General features: G+C 32.7%; 2 protein-coding genes across 2 annotated transcripts in view; one reads left to right on the top strand and one right to left on the bottom strand.

Moving 5' to 3' along the window:
* LOC133182044 (protein trachealess-like) overlaps positions 1-2843 on the bottom strand; it is a 47093-nt gene extending 44250 nt beyond the window's left edge. The window contains exons 1-3 of the mRNA XM_061316751.1: positions 2685-2843; positions 1313-1411; positions 705-877 (exon numbers count right to left, since the gene is read on the bottom strand). Of these exons, the coding sequence (XP_061172735.1) occupies positions 705-877; positions 1313-1411; positions 2685-2701 (289 nt within the window). The 5' untranslated portion in view covers positions 2702-2843. The remainder of the gene's footprint in view (positions 1-704; positions 878-1312; positions 1412-2684) is intronic.
* Positions 2844-5307: 2464 nt separating this feature from the next.
* LOC133183459 (26S proteasome regulatory subunit 10B) lies at positions 5308-15531 on the top strand. The gene is made up of 9 exons (XM_061318418.1): positions 5308-5414; positions 7444-7799; positions 9654-9803; positions 10106-10229; positions 10512-10573; positions 10765-10885; positions 14884-14964; positions 15088-15159; positions 15305-15531. The coding sequence occupies exons 1-9, from the start codon at positions 5315-5317 to the stop codon at positions 15421-15423; spliced, it is 1185 nt and encodes a 394-aa protein (XP_061174402.1). The 5' UTR covers positions 5308-5314; the 3' UTR covers positions 15424-15531.
* Positions 15532-15940: the final 409 nt, after the last annotated feature.

Here is a 15940-nt window from a genome sequence, read left to right as displayed (position 1 = left end):
AATAAATGAAAGGAAAATTCTACACATCTTCTCAACACTTTTATCTTGCATCACAATTTATCTGCCATGTTGACATTCTAGACTCTCTGACTTGTTCTTAGTATTCATGAAGATAAGAATCATCTGATCCTCCATATATTCAACATTGACACATGCAACAAACTGTATTGTTAAACTACGTCCATGGGTCAAATATTGTCTTAATCATAGAAGTACTTTCTACATATAAATCTGCTCAAATGTCATTATTTTATCTGTATGCAGTATGTGTATTTAAAGAAAGCAAAGTTCACAAAAAATTGCTTGTGGAAAAACAACAAACAGCCAGCATCACCCAGAACAAAAGTGGGCAGAATAAAATATTTGCCATAAAGTGAAAACCAATGAGGGTCATTAATTATATTGCCTTCTCTTACACTTATCATATATATGTTAATATTCATCCTTAACAAATTGTAGATTTTCATATTTATTTATTATTATTTTTTTTTTACATGAAATTTTTCAGTTTAATACATACAAGAATAGACAGATAACTTGTTAATTACATTAGATGGCCATGTTTAAGGGAGATACAGACAATTAAACGCCATATGAAAACTTGTGATTCAGGTTTCCTTCATATCATGTAAATTAGGGAGAGTTAGCATTATTTTTTTTTTTGTCCTGAGTTATAGAAGTAGTGGAACTAAAGTTATACATACCCTTTTCAATGTACTGCTTCATTTGTAAATAGTTCAAAATCAGCTCAAGCAAAGAATTCTTGTCAATTTTTTGTAAAGTTGATTTTTCAAAGGGAAGTAAGTCTATCAGATTAGCCATTTCCTCTGCTTCTTTGTCTCGCCTGCCCTGAGCAGCAATCCTTGATTTCTCAGCTCTACAAAAAAAAAGGTTATAAATCTATTACATGCTTTCCATCATCAACATTTTAATTAATTCTATTATAATACTACTATTTTGAACTTTCTTTACAAAATATTTTAATATATTATTAAAATAATAAATGCAAAATATCATAGTAATAAATACATAGTATGAGCGATCAATTATTCTTTAAATATCTATAAAAGAAATGATAATTTTATGCATGTAACAAGAAACATAGCTCTATGCATAATCTTATTTTATTTCACCATATATTTGTTCATTGCATATCTAGTCTATATTGTAGATGCAATCTGTACTTACCTATACATGTGCTATCATATATATATATATATATATATATAAATATTAGTTACTGTTTTGATTCATTTTACTGTCACGTTATTATCAGTAATCAATGCTCTGTTGTTTATAAGTCTATACACACCTCGTCAATTTTCTTCCTTTTACTCTAACATCCTGCTTTCCTAATTGCTCCACATTCTCAATTAACTGATTGTTGTCTTGTACAGACAACATCTTTATTCTGAATGATAAATATATATAAAATATTAAGAATTAATCAAAAAACATATCTCAATAGAATCTAAAGGTACAATCATAAGTTTGGGATGGATTTTGTCCCTACATATTCAATTCTCATTGTTTGTTTGCTTTTATTTCATTCATGAAGGCAATAACCAATGATATTTTGTTATCAGAATCATCTTCTTATAAGTAGCAATTATAAACACCTCTAAACAAGAAACAAGCCAAAGCAATCAAATCTTCTAAAAATCACAAAAAATTGGTGTAAATAAAGTTTGATACTTGCAGTTTATCAATGACTGTATTACTTTTAAAATTTTATTGATGTTAATATGCCTTATATTGCATGTATTGTATTTCTTGCTTTGTATCTTTATGTATAAACTCAGAATGCTCTGCATGTTCTTACAAGTACTAAATAAGACAAGATCATATATTATGCATTATGGTATCAATCACTTTTGAAAGTACTTGAAAGATACCATCAGGAAACTGTATAAACATTTTTCAAACGACCAAGTATGCCATGGCAAGGCTAACTCAATCTGCCATGGACTTATATGTCCATGTGATTTATTTCAACCATGCAGTTTGAACATCAAGAATATAAAGAAATTAATAATGATAATAATGATTTTTTGATCATGGCTCTCACACTTCTTTTTGGTACAGGGACAGGGGTTGTTACAACTGGGTGATTTGGGATACTTTAGAAAAATGAACTTAAAAAAAAGAAGAATACTATAGATCTAACTAAAACATATTTATGATATACACTCAAAAGTTTAAATCAGATTCTTCAAAGACATGGTATTAAAAAAAGTGGACAAATCAGTATCAATAATAGAATATCTTCATCAAAGAAAATGCTATATTTACCTTCTAAATTTCATGTTCAAAACCTGTTGCAATCTTATAATTTATAAAACTTATTCACAACTACATGAGGCAGTGATTATGCTTATTTTTACCGAAGAACCCACGAACAATGATCAGCAAAGAATAATAATTACCCATAAAAAGGGGGAAACTGTCCTGCATGAGTGAACACCAATTAAGAAGGTAGTTTCTTCGCCAGCTCAGGTGTATTTGGATTACGTAATGATATTATTGCAGCATAAATAATGTCAACAGCGTTTAAAATACAATTTACATCGCGAATCTATTCATATTTTACTGTTTTAAACTTAAATAGGTCATATTATGACCGACATCATTTCTAAAGCCTACCTGAAATATGACAGTACTAAACACCTTGAAATTTTACTCACTTTTTATATACAGACATTTTTATCCACTGATTACACCATTCAGCCAAGTTTCAGTCTCCAATTTTCTTGTACAAACATTCTTAACATATCAACTCGAAACAAAATTATCAAAATATTTTGATAAACTTTTCCAGTCCTCCATTGCTAACATCACAATGACGGCGATTATCCCAAAATCTTTAGTCATGAAAACGTTTGTTTTCGGTGCACTTGTACGCGGACAGGTGCATTTGGTGATTCAGTGAAACTTTTAATTTGAGGCATTGCCATAATCTTTAGTGTCCAAGCTTCTCCATTCGTTGTCAATAAATGAAGGAAGAAATCATGGGGAAAAGGCAAAGATTGAAGGGGGGAGGGGTCGGTAAAGATCACAATGTCTTCTACAGTTGACCAAAAAAAAGGGGGGGGATAAAATGCGCACACATGATATATATTATATACAACCGTTTTTATTTAATATATACGAACCAGAGGAGATCGGAGATATATTTAGGTAGCCCTACCCTTCCCCAAATTTAGTGGCACGAGACCCTTCTATTGTAAATAATCACAGATAAAAATGCATATGTAGTCAGTGAACAATCCAAAAACATTGAAAAAAAAGGCGCTGATCCACGAAATTTTTCCAAGGGGGGGGGGGGGGGTAACCCAGTCAAAAAATTTCCAACTCAGAATTTCTCGACAAGAATAAAAACTCCTTTCCCAAACGTATCAAATCCAGAAAATATCCTGACAAGCAAAACAAAACAAAACAAAACACACACACACACGCACACACACACAAACATACACACACGTACTAAAAAAAAATAAAAACAAAACGTTAACTCCATTCTCAAACGTGAAAAAATATTCGTGGTGATGGTGGTAGTGGGGGGGGGGGGGGCTTCCACGTGTTTTCTAGAGGGTATGTCCAAAGTCATTTTTATTTGGTTGAGAATATACGTTTAATAACTGCAAACTCCAGGGGGGGGGGGGTTCCACCCCGACCCCCCTTAGATCCCGCGCATGAAGAGCTCCTCCCCTTCGGAAACACCTTTTTAAAAAAGGGGGGGGGGTCCATTTATCATATTTGGGCTGGACTCGTAGATCCATTGTGTCATCATAAATCAAATTTTCTACCACCTTTCACCAAAACTTCATATTGAAAAAAAGCTATTTTGATGCCCTCATTGCATTACTTTGTTATATATTTCACTCAAATATAATCCCGATCATATACCTAATATTAGATAGATAGATATTTATTTGGTACACTATGTATATTATTCATTCATTCATCAGCTGTTCATATTCATTTAAACCATATCTGACCATATCACTTATCGAAATTGGTATACATTGGTATACATTCATATTCATTTTATCAGCTCAGTACATTTTTCATTGGAAGACTTCTAATCTTGATAGTCTCGAAATATTTTATTCATTTACTTAAAAACATTCTGATTGTATACATACGAGTAAGTACTCTGAAGTTGCTATTAAAAAGATGCTTGAATTTCTGATTGACAATATCTATGTGGTTTTTGGAGACCAGATCTTCCAACAATCTGTTGGAATTCCCATGGGTACCAATTGTGCCCCGTTGTTAGCATACCTATTTCTTTTTTTCCATGAAGCAGAATTTATTCCAAATCTTGTACATGAGAAAAAGAAATCTCTTGCTGTGGCCTGCAACTCGACATTTAGATATAGCGACTACGTATTATCAATAGTTATTTCCATTCATATGTCGACACGATATATCCCAGTGAACTTGAAATAAAAGATACCACAGAGTCTGACACATCTGTTTTATATTTGGATATTTTACTAGAAAAGGACGTTAATCATGGCCGTAGGAGCCGAGGGGGGGGGGGACGGGGGGCCGTACCCCTCAATAAATTTGCCGATATATAGATTACTATAGAAAACATAGCTACTCTATGCTTGTGCCCCCTCAATAATTTTTTTTGCTTGTCAAGGAATTTTCGGTAGTTGCTAGTGCCCCCCAACTGAATCACTGAAATATATGGGTTTGCCCCCCCCCCCAACTAAAATTGCTTCCTACGGGCTTGTTAATGGTAATCTTACAACAAAGCTTTATGATAAACGTGACGATTTTAATCGTCAACTTGAAGTCTTCCCTTACTTATGCAGCAATATATACCCTTATCACCTGCATATGGGGTGTATATCTCTCATTTGATTCGATACGCAAGAGCATGCTCTACGTATGAACAATTTCTAAAACGATGTAAGTTATTGACAAACAAGTTGATGAAACAAGAATATCAACAGTCTTGTTTAAAGTCATATTATTTCGTAAGTTCTATGGTCGATACAATGACCTTGTCAGCAAATAAACCTATCATTGAGTCATATGCTGACTGACGTTTTTCATACTAATTGTTAGACCATTATTTACACACTGAATTGTTGACGGATTTTTTCCGTTATTTACTGATCATATCAAGGAGCACACAGCGGGTGTGACCGGTCGGCAGGGGATGCTCACTCCTTCGTGGTACCTGATCCCACCTCTGATGTCTTTGGAGGTCCGTTTTTGCTCCGTTTGATTGATGAACGAGTTATTCAGGTTTTGTTGAAATCCCATTTTATGTACGAGTTACTTAAAAGAAAAAAAAATGGCTGCGCCGGTGACTGATTCTGTTCGTGAAAAGGCTTTGGCAGACTACAGAAAAAAGCTCCTGGAGCACAAAGAATTAGAGGCAAGACTCAAAGAAAGTACGCAGTATTTTTATTTATTTTATATCCAATGTAAACAATATCGTTGTAATATGACAAGATTCCCATTTTCAAATTGTGCTTTGTCATACTCTATAGCAGGGACCTATATACTACTTAGTATATAGGTATATAGGTCTCTGTCAATAGTGAGGTAGAGTAATCTAATTGTGTCTCGGGACAATCCCTCACCACAATTAGAATACGTCTTATATAGTTGCAATTTAGGAAAACGGAGCGGATCTGCTCCGAAACGATTTTGAAGATTACAAAAGGAGTTGCACTGAAAATAATCACTAAATCAAAACAAACCATATGCCTTTCACCATCTTTGCTAATCTCAGCGAGATTCGTAGAGACTAAACATTTTGGTCTGGTGTTTCTACAAATCTCAGACTAGTGTCACATAATCTCATTCAGGAAATCGTGCCCAGGCTTCAACCACTTGTTTCGATTAATACGGGCTGAAATGAATTAGCTGTCTGCTTCAACTTTTTTGCGTTGGACATCCTTTTAATTCCCTATCACCATAAAACTTTCTTTTCTTACCTCTGAAAGGTTTAAATCCAACAAAATATAAAGTCATTGATTTTTCATAGCAGTGTGCTATTCATTTAAACTTCCGATGCTGAAGAGTTCCAGCAATAGTCTGCTTCAAATACTTCATTCTACTACTATTTCCTATAGAAATGAACCATAGTATGAAGTATTTGAAGCAGGCTGTTGCTGGAACTCTTCAGCATTGGAGGTTTAAACGAATAGCACATTGCTATGAAAAATCAACAATTTTGTATTTTGTTGAATTTAAACCAAGTTTTTTTTTCTGTTCAGCTAGTCCAACAGGCTATCGTTACATTTAAATTAGCTAGCCCAAGTCTTAAAATGACTAGCCCTGGGCATTGGGCTACCGTAGATTTCAACCACTGATTAAAGGGGCAATAACTTTTAAAGGGGTTAAGATTAGGGGACAAGAATGAAGTTTTAAGAGTACATATTAAAGATGCAAAGATATATAGTATATGTTGAAAGACAAAAGAGCTATAGAAAGAGCTAAATTTCTTAGACTTTGAATGACCTTGACACAAACTTCAAGTTCAGAGGTCGAAGAATGTAATGCAGTTGGTCCCATCACTCCCACGTCTTTACGACTTATCGTTTTGAAAAAATTTTATTATTGGTAAACATCAAAAACTTTCAGGGGCAATAACTCATTAAAAGGGTCCACAAATACTTTCACAATGAATAGATTGAAAAGAGTACTCAGATTGATGAAGGTCTTTCAAGAAAATCTTTCAAGAACAGCAAAGCCCTGATTAGTTATATTTATATGGAAGCATCCTTAGATAGTGTTGATTCAATTTTTAATCATGATCCCTGGGGTACATTGGGGCCACAATTGGCAAACTAAGTCTTACATTAGAAGATATAGAAAATATTTTTAAAAATCTTCTTCCAAAGAACAGCAAATCCATGATTAGTCATATCAATTCGGAAGCATCCTCAAGTAGTGTAGATACCCCCCCCCCCCCCAGTCCCCCAGTATCTACACTAATACTTAATGGGGGGGGGAGGGGGTAGCAATAACTTATATATTTGATCTTTTCAATACTGAATCAATTTCTGCTTTTTCCTGGCCAATGTGCCTAGGTGAGCAATGTAGCCCATGGGCCTCTTATTATTGTTCATTAATACATGTATGCCAAAAATACATATAATAGAAATAAAGGAATCTGGGGTTCAGCATTTTACAATGGAATATATAGGAAATATCTTTAAAAATCTTCTTCTCAAGAACAGCAAAGCCATTGTTAGTCATATTAATACTAAAGCATTCTTAGGCAGTGTAGATTGAAGTTTGTTGAAATCATGACCCCCAGGGGTAGGATGGGGTCACAACATGGATCAAAGTTGTACATGGATGTCTGATTAGCTTGTTATTATCTTTAATTAGTACTTCTCATTGTTATATATTTTATGGAAGAAATTATATGGATAAGATTAAAATATTCAATTTTGATTTTCTTTCAAGTGAGAGAAAATGCCAAAGAGTTAAACAAACAATATGACAAGTCTGAGAATGATCTGAAGGCACTGCAGAGTGTAGGTCAGATAGTTGGTGAGGTGTTGAAGCAATTAACAGAGGAAAAGTTCATTGTAAAAGCAACAAATGGGCCAAGATACGTGGTGGGCTGTAGGAGGCAGTTGGACAAAAGTAAGCTGAAGCCAGGGACTCGAGTGGCACTGGATATGACTACATTGACAGTAATGCGATACTTACCACGGGAGGTGGATCCATTGGTTTACAATATGTCTGTGGAGGATCCAGGAAGTGTTAGTTATAATCAGATTGGTGGACTTGGGGAACAGATCAGAGAACTGAGAGAGGTAGAGACAAATATGAAATTGAAAAAAGATCTTTGATTTCATATATTTTAGCTCTTACATACTTTTGTTGCTAGTTTGAATCGGAGTTGAAATTTAGACATTTGTACTTTCTAATAATAGTGAGTAAATTTTACAGATAGAAGATGAAGAAAGATAAATTTTGCTTAGTTGGAAAATTAAATCAGGTGGACAACAAATGTTTTTCATAAGTAAATAAAATAGATCAACAGCACCATTTTCCATTATCAAAAACAAAACCAAAACATTGATCATTTTTATATATTTTGTAACCAATTCTCCCCCTTTCCAATGCAAATTTACCAGTACTAGTAATGCTGATACCAGGGATGGGGTCAATTACTTTAAAAAGTAATTAATTAAATTACAATTACTTTGACTTTTTCTTCAATTAAATTACAATTAAATTACAGGCTTTCTAAGACATGTAATTAATTAAATTACAATTACTTTGCAAAAGTAATTAATTAAATTACAAATTACATTTTTAATTTTTTTGAATTTTTTTATAATTCCTGTCAATGAATATACAGAACATCATTTATTTGTATATAAGCTCAGCCTCTGCACAAACAGTACAAGAAATAATACACTATAGGCATTGTGTATCATTCTGGTTAAATTTATAACATTTATTTACAAAATAATTAGAATCTCTTAAAGAACTATCCGAGATCAGTTTGATGCAGTTTCCACCAAACAAAACCTACATGTACACAAATTGCATGGCTTATGATATTTGATTAAAAGTGAGTGAAATGAGTCGCTGGACTGTAACCCCTCAAATTAAATATTTCCTTTGAAGGTAACCTGAACATCCTAAATTGCTATTTATTTTTAAACAATTTTACTTCATAAATCAGAATTGTACAGATAGAAAATTCATTCATAAAAATCTGTTTAGATGTTAAAATAATTATCAAATTGAAAGTTTTTCTTTTCTAAAGCTAGCGGAGCATTTTAAATTGAAATAATTATCTCCATTGGCTTTGTCTTCTAAATCATGGAATGAATATCTCTTTAGAGGAGCTGATTTGTTTTGATTGCAATTTAAAGCTGTGATCTGGAGGGCAATTATCTCTTCCCAACAAGAGAGAACTTAATTAATGACACACACCTTCTTTTTCTTTATTATTGACCAAACAACAAAGATTGAAATATAATAAATGTGTGTTTCATAGCTGAATAGACCAAAGAAGGGTGGTTCAAAATTCATATTTATAAACATAGATCAAAAAATTCAAAATTTACATAATGATTAGAAAAAAACTAGTTTATTATTATCAAGCCAATCATTTAATTATTTTTTTGTAAGCATTAACCTAAGATTTTGTATAATTGAAGGATTGAGGATATGTTTAACAATAAAATAAAAACCAGTAAAATGGGGAGGTAGTGGTGACAATATATCATGAATATATCATGAATGTGTATTATATAAAGTAATTGAATGTAATTGAAAAAGTAATTGAAATTACATGGTATTTTTTCAGTGTAATTAATTAAATTACAATTACAAGTAATTGAAAAAATGTTCAATTACAAATTACTTCCAATTACTTCAAAAAATGTAATTAATTACAGTCAATTACAATTACTTTTTTCAAATACCCCATCCCTGGCTGATACCAACCTCAGCCATTCCTCTTTAGATGTTGGACATCTTGGGTGTGATGTATAGAGAAAAGGGAACGAGATCAGGAATACAATCGTACTTGCTGATCATGATGTCAATGAATTTGTGGAATACAGCCCTTTTCATAAACGCAAGAAAAAATAAATTCATTTTCAAAAATTAAAAGTTGTATATAAAAGTATAATATCCTTTTATTCTAGGTAATAGAACTTCCATTGATGAATCCTGAGTTATTTCAAAGGGTAGGAATAACACCTCCCAAAGGCTGTCTACTGTATGGACCACCAGGAACTGGAAAAACTCTGTTAGCTAGAGCTGTAGCTAGTCAGCTGGATGCCAACTTCCTAAAGGTTAATGATTATGTATCAAATGACTTTTTTAAGATCTAGTACAGGGAGCATAAATAATTTTTTTGTTTTGCTAAACTACTGATATATATAGGCACATACACACTTAACAATAATTTCATCCATGTGAAAAGTACTTTCACTTTGATCAATGTCCTTTTTCATTAAAATGGTTTGCTTATAATTTATAGAAGTTTCCAAGAATTTGTTTGGTAATTCCAATCTATGGATGCAACACATTGTTTTTATTTGTTTAAATTTAAAAAATCCCATTAAATAATGTGTTTTAAAAAATTAAATTGTAGGTTGTATCAAGTGCAATTGTAGACAAATATATTGGAGAGAGTGCCAGACTAATTCGAGAAATGTTTGCATTTGCCAGAGATCATGAACCATGTATCATATTTATGGATGAGATCGATGCTATAGGTTTGTATTAATCAACAGTGACTTGCAAAACTTTAATTTGGTAAGAAATGGAAAACTTTGATACTCTTTTGAATTTCTAAATCCAGAAGTCCACTAGGCACATCACTACCTAACTCTCATAGCATTAATGACTTTCAAATCTTTCTTACTAGTTATTCTTCTGAGAAGAATTCACAAATTTTGAAGACTTTGCCCAAAAAGATACAAACTATGACCATAACTTCTTTTCCAAACTTAAGTCTCGAAGAGCTTATTTACAATATCATCACTAACTCATTATAGGTGGAAGACGATTTTCAGAGGGAACATCAGCTGATAGAGAAATTCAAAGAACTTTGATGGAGGTAATATTCAGTGACATATTCTATGATTGACATTTTGTTCTATTATAAAGTGGGAAATTTTTGGTTTGGTTGGTTTGGTTTGAACATATTTTATAGTAATTTATAACTTCAAAGGGATCTTTACATTTCTCATTTAAAATGTCGATTGTCTTTGCTGCTTCACATAGTTCAAGTAATTTGGATGCTTTCAGTTGCTGAACCAGATGGATGGTTTTGATGCTTTAGGCCAGGTAAAAATGATTATGGCCACAAACAGACCTGATACATTAGATCCAGCTTTACTCAGACCAGGAAGGCTTGACAGAAAAATAGGTAAAAGTCTTATCATGAAATTGCCTCTGGGATATTTTACTTTGGAATATCCTGTATCTGTTCAAAATAGGATCTGTTCTGACAACATGATGGACTGTTAGTTCAAACTAAGCCAAAGACGCAAATGGGTTACTGAGCAAGAGGAAATCCAGGTAATTTTAGACAGTAATTAGGTCAGCACTGTTAGGGAAGAATATAAATGAAAAACTGACTATCTAGGAACCTACTATCAAACTAATGTCAAAACTGCACACATTATCCTAGCTGCGTCGATGTTCTTTTTTTCATCTTGAAACTTGGTTTTAAATTATATTTATATTTAATTTAGTTACCTGTCTGAAATTACCTGCAAATCCCCTTTCTTGAAAAGTAATCAGCATCTCCAGGTGTATATGTCTATAATTTTTAATTGTTTATTCATTGAAAATTTCATTACAATGTCAAATTCAAGGAATACAGACGAGACTCTTTTATACAGTAACGAGACTCTTTTATACAGTAAAATTCTGCACCAGATTTTCACTGTACTCAGGAAGAGCAGTCATGAATTTATAACGATGCATGTTACTGACAATCACAAAGTGATATTCTTTAATAAAAGTGTTTTAATAAATCAGTGGTGCAAAAACTTACAAGACTTGCAGGCGAAAACGTAATCAACTTAACTAGCAAATTCCAATCCAGATCAAGAATAAACAATTTTGTTTGCCTACTATACAACTTTAGAAATTAGACTACAAAAATTGTTTTATTTTATATCGTTATGATAAAACATTTCACCACCTCTAATGAGTTCAACATGGTGAAATAAGGACTCTTGACCTGGCCCACTTATTGACCTGACTTGACCTTGTCTGCCTAGCAGTCTCAAGTCAGTTCACCTTGTGGACCAGGCCCCAAGACCATAAACTGAGAATAGACTGAAGTCAAAATTTTGATTTTTAATATCTTGAGTTTTATTTAATGTATTTGCTTAAAAATTTGCAATTTTATATAACATTTAAATTCAAATATATGATAAAAATTTTGTTTCATTATCAAAATTATTTCAAATGTTATATTGGTTTGAAATTTTGTCTTAAGTCTGTTTTCAGTTTATGGTCTTGGGGCCAGGCCCCGGGATCATGAAACATCTTGGGCTTAAGTCAAAATTTTAATGTTGTTCTAAAATGTTAAAGAAGTCGAGCAGACCAAAATTAAAATATTTTTTCAATTTTGCTTTGCAAAAGTGTTGTTATCTGCTAATTTTGAGATTAAGTCGACAATTATGAAGCATTTTACAGGAGAATGAAAATTTGACTTAAGTCTAAGTTTGTTTCATGATCCTGGGGCCAGGTCTCAGGTCCTTATTTCACCATGTTGACCTCATAAGGGGTAATTAATTGTATAATGTTGATCAAGTTCAAAAGTCAAAGTTAAAACAAACATCAGTATAAAAACCTTGCTCAGAACATAACTCGTTTTGTAGAGTTTTCTCTTTCCTTGTCCAGTCTGGTTCATAGTGCCCTTGAGTAAAGGGAGTATTAAAGTGATAAGGTCTTAGGTGAAGGTCAAAGGAGACATTGTAAAGTCCTTTTCTGGAATATGTAAATGATTTCTGTCCTTTGGAGAAGCTTGGCATTCAACTTCACCCACAGAACATCAGGCGTCAAGGATGTGCAGTGTTGAACCAAGTCAAATCTTTTAAAAACTTTATGGAGAGATCATTATTTTATATCATTATTCAGGAAGCATTAATTCAATACTTTTCAAGTAACAGCAGGATCACTAGGTCAAATAAAGATGCAAGTATATGTTTTTCCATCTAATGTAGAAGAAGTAAGGCCCAGGGGTTAGGTGACCATAATTTGATTTTTAGTTTTACGGATTATTTTCAAGAAAGATCAAGTCGGAGGATGAAAAAAAAAAAGAAAAGGACAAAATACACATTTATTATTTATTGATACATAACTTTGTGCATTTGATGAATTTGTTTGTAAGTGCAGTTTGGTTTTTGAAAACAATGAAACCAATCCAATGATGCTCACCTTCTTCCATCATTCTGCACATGTTTTTACATCCAGATTCAAAAGTCTGAATGATTTGCTATTATAAAACACAGGTTTGACACAAGCAGCTTGAAAAATTCTGGATTTTTTTTAATGCAAATTTTAAGAGTCAGCAGATCCGTAAAGCTAAAAACCAAATTATGGTCACCTTAACATGTGCATATAGAAGGGATATTTCAAAAGAATATGTTAGAACTTTATTATGCCCTGCCATGAATATGGCAGGGGCATTTAGTGTTGGTCATGTCCATCTTTTGTCCTTCTGTCTGTCCTTCAATCATACTTTGAATTTAGATCAGTTTCAAAGAAACTTTTCTCAATATTTTTATCAAACATCAAATGCTGATATATATTGGTGAGAGCTATTCAACTGCATCAACCTTTTTGACCTTGACCTTTCCTTTGATCTTAATTTGAATTTTCTTGGATTTGTGTTTTACTCACTTTTAAAAATGGTTCAAGATATTTTTATCAAACTCAGTATGCTGAAACATATTAGTAAGAGCTATTCAACTGCATCAATAATTTTTTACCTTGACCTCACTTTTCTTAAATTTGGGTTGAGCTCAGTTTCAGAGAGACAAATCAAGATATTTTTATTAACTTCATATGCTGATACACTTTGGTGATTGTTATTGAACAGCATAAAAAATTTTTGACTTTGACCTTCCCTTTGACCTTGACCTCACTTTTCTTAAATTTGCATTTTGTAAGTTTCAAAGAAACTATTCAAGATACATTTATCAAACTTCATATGGTGATACATATTGGTACGAACTATTCAGTGCATCAAATTTTTTATACCTTGACCTTTCTATTTTAAAATTTGTGTTAGTTCTATTTCAAAGAAATTATTCAAGATATTGTTATCTAAACATATAAAATGATACTGTGGTTAAAATTCAATTTCAAAGAAACTATTCAAGATGTTTTACTCAAATCTCATCCACTAATACAAATTAGTGAAAGAGCTATTCACCTGTGTCATAATTTTCTGACCTTAACCTTTTCATGTTGCATTACTAATGAACCCTGGGTGGGTCATTCATGTCCTGTGGAAATACTTTTAGTGTAATCTTGTTCAGGACTAACAGTAATATGCAGACATAGCAATGTAGGTATATATTTAATACTACATGTAGTATGACCCAAGGAGCTATGATATGGCCAAAATAAGGAGTTAAAGATTTACATCAGAATACATATATAGAAGAACTATGCACGCTAACTCTCGATTCCCGCCTACATTTTACACCCATTTAATTCAATACTACTGGCAATTTGGCTGTAAAATCTTTGTTGAATGCAAAGAATAGTTCAATGGTAATTGACTGATAATTTTAATACCAGTGTTAAATAGTTAATTACCCCTAATTCCAGCTCTTTAAATAAGGGGGGTAAACGATATTTTTCATTGAAATCGGGCTTTAAAGCATCACCACATTTAAAAATATTCTTGGATATGAATAAATGTCCCCCCCCCCCCCCCCCCCCCCCGGTGAAACACAAAAAGCTGTAATATGAAATTGTGAAATGACAGTACATATTACCTGTAAAAAGGATTTTTTGTTTCATGGGGGAGGGGGGGGGGGGAGATGTTTTAAAAATATTTTCCGTTGATTTCTATCTTGAAAAACACAAGTTTTACCAAAATTGTAGAGTTATCTCTTTGTTTACCCAAAGAAGTAATGTTTTATGAAAATTCATATAAATATCTACATGTATATAGATATGAAAAATCATTCAAATGTGTTAACTTTTGAAAATTGACTTGGAGGTAGGTGGGAGAACAATACTATTGTTTGCAGTTCTTACTTGATATTATAAAGATGGAATTACAGTCATAATGTACATGTATCAATGATTTAATGCAGATTTTTATTGTGCCTTTAGTAGAGTCCATTATATTTTTTTTAGCAGTTAAACTATAATTCTATTTCTTTCCAATAGAAATCTCCTTACCTAATGAACAGTCAAGACTGGAAATATTGAAAATTCATGCTCAACCTATAGCAAAGCATGGAGAAATAGGTAAGATTATTACTATTCAAGTACCTGTTAAGAATTAGAGACCCAGAAGGAACATTTTAATTAGATTATAGTTTGCATTAAGAAAACCTGATATTGTAAAAATTTATAATGCTTTATATTTAGATTGGGAAGCAGTTGTAAAGCTGTCCGATGACTTTAACGGTGCAGATCTAAGGAATGTGTGTACAGAAGCAGGTGAGAAATAGTGTGTGCTGTAAAAGTCAGTTACAAACCCCCAACCCATCCAACGATTAAAGCATATGGACCAAAAATTAGAAATAAATTCTGTACTTTCCTTCAATTTTTTTTTTCTCAACATTTTGTTTCTTGATAATTTCAGGAATGTTTGCCATCAGAGCTGAGAGAGATTATGTAATAGAAGAGGATTTTATGAAAGCTGTTCGGAAAGTAGCTGACAATAAAAAACTGGAGACCAAACTAGATTATAAGCCAGTGTAAAAATGTGTGTAAACTGACAGATGTGCTTGGGCAACTTTTCAGGCCTATTTGTACAATGTACCCATATTTGTGATTCCTGCATTATAAAATAAAAATAATGAAATATTATGTGAGTTTTGATATTGAATGCCTGTTGACATCAAAGGGCTGCTTGGCAATTCAAATTATCACATACACAACTTGTGTGTAACAGGAAAGGAGAAAATGTGTGGCTGGATCGGGAATCGAACCCAGGACACCTGCATCACTTGTCAGGTGCTCTACCAACTGGGCTACCTGGCCACCAGCGATGGAACCCATCTGACTGCCACATGTGCAATGTTATTTCCATGTTATTAAAAAATAAGTATCTTGCTAATTATATCATTATTTAAGGAATGAATTTAATAGCTACCCAAGTTATACTGGTATAACCTGGATTGGAGCAGTTTACGCTTTATAAACCGCAAAGGGGAAAAAAGATATGTACATATCAACTGACAAGTTCAAGTAAAGGGCCATGCTCTCTATCAAGGGG

Source organism: Saccostrea echinata, unplaced genomic scaffold (assembly GCF_033153115.1).
Source record: "Saccostrea echinata isolate AGI-Se365-2 ecotype Australia unplaced genomic scaffold, CSIRO_AGI_Sech_v1 ptg000009l, whole genome shotgun sequence".
NCBI classification, from domain to species: Eukaryota; Metazoa; Mollusca; class Bivalvia; order Ostreida; family Ostreidae; genus Saccostrea; species Saccostrea echinata.
Note: the sequence above shows the minus strand (reverse complement) of the source record. Positions and strands in the feature narration are given on the sequence as shown.